This window comes from Montipora foliosa, chromosome 1 (assembly GCF_036669935.1).
Source record: "Montipora foliosa isolate CH-2021 chromosome 1, ASM3666993v2, whole genome shotgun sequence".
Taxonomy (NCBI): domain Eukaryota; kingdom Metazoa; phylum Cnidaria; class Anthozoa; order Scleractinia; family Acroporidae; genus Montipora; species Montipora foliosa.
The window spans coordinates 33,358,360-33,363,359 of NC_090869.1; the positions used below are offsets into that span (position 1 = coordinate 33,358,360).

Here is a 5,000-nt window from a genome sequence, read left to right on the forward strand (position 1 = left end):
CTCACCTGCGTCTCTCTTTCATTTTTTTCTGCAAAAGAAATACAGGTAGCAACACTGCTACCTTGCTAAATACAGTCATCGTAGAGACTTGCAAAGCATCTGTTTTCTGGTTCTGATTGGAATCAGTGCCGTTGACAACAGTTTTAAACTCAAAGGTAAACAAATATCCACGATGTAACGGGCTGTGGCCTTCGGACTACGGAAGTGAAACTGCATATTTACCAAGATATTGTAACATAAAAAAAAACCACTGAAATACTGTGAACTTAAAGGAAATTGGCCAAAAAATCCCTCGAACAAAGGGTAGGCTACCCGTAGCCTCTTTTTCAAAGTAGTAGCCAGGTGTTATGAGACCTGCACCAGTGGGCCATAAAAAGCATGAACCCATTGAATGTATGTACAGTTAAAGGACATTCGATTTTGAAAATGATTTTTTACGCTTAAACTATTTTTAGGGGTACTCCATTTGGATACTCCATATGGTAACTCCATGGAGTTTTTGTTCTCAATCTGAGCACACTTTCCATAGTGATTGGGTTTGGCCCCTGATTTGCAGATTGCATGTTACCAACTTGTCACTGCATTTTTCAGCATCCACTTGATGTCAATGTGTGATAAGGCATTTATGGAGTTTAACTGAAGTCACTGGGTTTTGTTTGCATACACCCAGCAAAGCTTCACTTAAAATCTACTTAAGTTTGTCTTTTTTTGATTTGATTTGGCATTACTGTCTGCAGGTGATTTTTGGCTGTGAGATCAGAAATGGGAAGTGAAAGTTATATCTAATATCATATCTCGCCATTTTTCATCATCAGATTTTCAAAGGCCTTGAAACTAGAAAGAGAATTGTTTTCGCTTCCTCTGCTTTTCTTTTACTTTTTGAGATAAAGGTGATTCTGTGTGGTCATATGCAGTGATATCAAGTTCTTGACATTATGTTGAATGCCTTCTCCAGAAAAGTAATCCTTACTGAGTTCTTTGTTTTCTAGATTATTGATGGAGATGTTGGCAAGCTGCAATCAAATTTTTGGGTGAACAATTTCATGACCTTGCTCAGTATTGAAGAGAAAGGTTCATCCGGGAATGCATTGCCCTGTGAGAACTGTAACACCGGTGACCAAGCAGTGTCACGCTGCACTGAATGTAGTGTTAACATGTGCGATTTTTGTGTAACTGCTCACAAAAGGGTCAATGCCACCAGTGGTCACCAGATTTTGTCCACATCAGAGGTTCAGACACTCGGATCAAAGGCCCTTGCCAAACCGTCCTTTTGTGGTAAACACACAGGTGAGACTTTGAAACTGTTTTGCATAACCTGTCAAGAAACAATCTGCGAAGGTTGTACCATTGTGGATCACCGCGAACACAAGTACAACTTTCTGGTAGATGTTGCTGAAAAAGAGAGGAAAGTTTTGCAAGTTACTCTGACTAAGGCCAAAAATAAAGAGCTTGCAGTGTCCAAAGGTCTGGAAGCTGTTCAGGTGATGAAACAGTTGGTACAAAGTAAAGTATTGGAAGTAAACAATGCTGTGGATGAGTTTTTTAATGAACAGGTCAAGGCGTTGGAATATTATCGAGCAAACCTGAAGCATGAAGTTGCCACACAGGGCCAAGGAAGACTCGTCCAACTTGAGGAGCAGTCACGAGTGCTTTCATCTTTTTTGGCGCAATTGAAAAACAGTGTGGAGTCTGTCACTCAGGCCATGGCAGATGGAAACGATGTGACGGTGTTGACAATTAAGAACCAACTTTCACAGCGGCTGACCCAACTGAATTCGGCAAACATCAAGTGCAAACCCTGTCAAAACGAATATTTTAAGTTACAGCTGCATGAAACCATTTGGGACGTAAAGAAGATGCCAACGGTGCGATACAAATCCGTCGACCCTCAGAAATGTACTATGAGCATTGTTGGCGGAGAAGAGGGAGTGATGTATCGGACATTGGCGGGGCAGAATGTGCAGTTTGCGCTGACTATGAAAGACAGAGAAGTAGAACTTGGAGAGCCTCATGTGGCTGCTAGTGTGACTGAACGTTGTGGTAGTGAAGAAGCTCTTCCCGTACTTGTAAATGGTGGTGGGTCATACACCTTCTCTTATTGCCCAAAATGTACAGGAACCTTTACTCTGTCAGTGACATTGGATGGTCAAGAAGTGCTTGGAAGCCCTTTTAAATGGGAAGCGTATTCTGTGCTACCGACTGAAGATAACACAAATCTAGAAAGCGAGCAGTTTCTCTGGTGGGGTGATCAAGCAATACAACCACTTGGCGGTGGATCACCTAAGTCAAAGGGCGCGAGAAGGCGAGTCAATGATGTTACCGCTTTTACAGATGGAAAGTATTGCTGGAGGCTAGGGTTGGATAACTCGAATTACGACTACAATGTAGAGATTGGTGTCATGGCTCGTGTATCGGGCATGTTTTCAGCAAAATGGTCTTGGGAATGTGGAGGTGGTTACGAGGGATGTTACCGATCCGACGGTGAATGGAGCTCAATAACAACCACGGAGATCAACGATAAGTTTACTGTTTTCCTCAACTTTGAAACACAAACACTTAGAATTTACAACAATCGGAGCAAAGAAACTGAAATTTTTACAGATGTTTCAGGAAATGAGCTTGTGGCTGTAACAACAGGTACGCGTGTCCTTCAGCAAGAGTAAACATTTTCAGGCCGCGGTGGCCTTTTGGACGAAACACTCAGAAGAAAGATGTCATTGGCTAACATAATAAAGGCTAGCTCAAAGTCGTGTGGCAAGCTCAACCTATAAGGGGGTTCACCAGAATATTTAAGACTCCACAGTTGGTTTTACCTGGAGCTAATCTACCCAAATCAACTCCAGAAAACAATGAAAATTGAAACCATAAATTGCACTGTTTCTTTACCCGTAACTCACGGATTTAAGAAGTTACTGTTAGGTTCGGTAAATGAAAAGTTTCACTTTGCCTACTTTAAGTGGTACTATGACGAAAATCGCATCTTTGCTATCCAAGCCATTTTGAAACTTGAACAAGTAGTCTGCGTGAGGAGAAAAATGCTGTTTACTTTTTTCAAATATCTCGTTTCGTTCCAGAGATATTCGAGTTTTTAAAATATGCAAATTAGCCAAGTGATGACGTCATACACTCAACCATATTTTGCAAATATGATGTAAAGAGATATCTCAGCCAATTTGTATCAGAAATTTTTGATTTTTTGCAGTAAGATTCTACTAAATGTTCTCCAAAATATGAGCTTAACAGTCCTGTTACCATGGCATCATACTGGGTTCCAGACCACCCCCATATTAAAAGCTTTTCTGGCCACCTTTGGCGTTCTATTTTGATATTTGCTAACAGCACTTCATATGCATGATCCAGCAAGCATATAAATATTTTAGCTCGAGTTTGTGACCCTGTTTAACATTATTTCACAGAAACCATATTACCTGTTGCAGCCTGATCTCTCTGTTTGTTAAGTTGCTAGTGCTGTTATCTCCTGGTTTGGTTTAAGCCCGCATTCTATCTTTTATATTCAGTCTGCGTGTTTTATTCCCAGTCCGTAGTTCAAATCAACATTCCATGTGGAATGTATGTGGAATGTTGGCTGTCAGCACTAATTGACATACACCTCGGTTGATGTCGAAATTCAATTCGCTATTTTCAGATTCCCCATAATACACTTTGTTTGTCCCCTAGTTTTGCATAAACCGTTGTTTTCAAATACTCTTGGGACGCTGCATATTCCCTAGTAATTTTAAAACAATGGCTTATGCAGAATTTGGGGGGCGAACAAAGTGTATTACGGGGAGTCTGAAAATAGCGAATTTCTACACTTCGCTTATTGACGAGTAAGCACAGTTTATGAAGTGCTTACGTCACTGATATTTTTGATAAATTTAGTACACTGGTCATTTAAGGAATTCAGAACCTGTGATACCTTCAATAGATTTCTTACTATCAACCATGACAAACACGGTTGTTGGAATAAATTTCTAGGAACTGTTTTGTAGTCTTAATTCATTAATAATTCATAAGGATGACAGCCAACAGAAATGCACTATTCAGGTCATATGTGTTGCTTTGTAAATCCCGATAAAGTTCAACTGTCTGAAAGCACGGGGAGGGGTTGAATAGATAGCAGGGAAAGGCTGGGGTTGATGAATTTTTAATTAGTTAAATTATCAATAGGATTAACATTTATAAAGATCTCTAGTCCACCTAATTACTATGCTTAACTTTAATAAAGACCAGTTCTGTACAAAGTTTATTAATCAATCACAATTTTGACATTTCAATCACAACTATTACGTAACAATTTACTTGCCTCTTGTCAGCCTTGTTGAGAACGTTTAATGCACCTTCTCCTCCAGTCTCATACAAATGACAGTTAACCGCACAAATTAACAAATAAAGCGAATTGGGCAGGGAACGCTCTCCATTTTGATTGGCTACTTCAGAAACGAACTTGCTCGACCAAAAGTATAGTGTATTTGGCGACATGTGCTCTAGTGAAGCGGTCAGATTTTAAACATCTCCTATTCTGCCCCGATACTGGATGCCACCCATTTTACGAGCTCCGTCTTTTTACGCCAAACCTGGAATGTGCTTTCAACGCTGAATCTCCTTGCATGTAGAAGAGGTCAACGCGGAGGAAATCATCTTCGGCCTCGATACAAACGCCATATTTCTGATGGTCGTGATACTCAAAGCTGTTTTTCATCGATTGGAAATCCATCACACAAGCTAAGTCAATTAAATGTTACATTTGTCACCTCCAACGACAAGCAAGATTTGCATATGAGAAGTAAACAGTGTCTAAACGTTTGCCATCTCAATTCGCGTTCTGTTCGAAATAAAGTACTTTCTCTTAAAGATTACACAGTGGATCGAGATATTGACCTTTTTGCACTCACCGAGACTTGGTTGGAACCTGGTGATAATGACGGAGTATTAATTGAAGCACTTACTCCTACTCGTTACAAGTTTCTCCACAATCCCAGGTCCTCAGGTCGTGGTGG

At 40.3% G+C, this 5,000-nt stretch overlaps 1 protein-coding gene across 3 annotated transcripts in view; it reads left to right on the plus strand.

Moving 5' to 3' along the window:
• The window catches only part of LOC137977136 (E3 ubiquitin-protein ligase TRIM45-like), a 13,459-nt gene extending 9,239 nt beyond the window's left edge, over positions 1-4,220 (plus strand). For all 3 annotated transcript variants that reach the window (XM_068824414.1, XM_068824427.1, XM_068824419.1), the window contains exon 3: positions 990-4,220. In XM_068824414.1, coding sequence (XP_068680515.1) covers positions 990-2,663 — 1,674 coding nt within the window. In that variant the 3' untranslated portion in view covers positions 2,664-4,220. The remainder of the gene's footprint in view (positions 1-989) is intronic.
• The last annotated feature ends 780 nt before the right edge of the window (positions 4,221-5,000 follow it).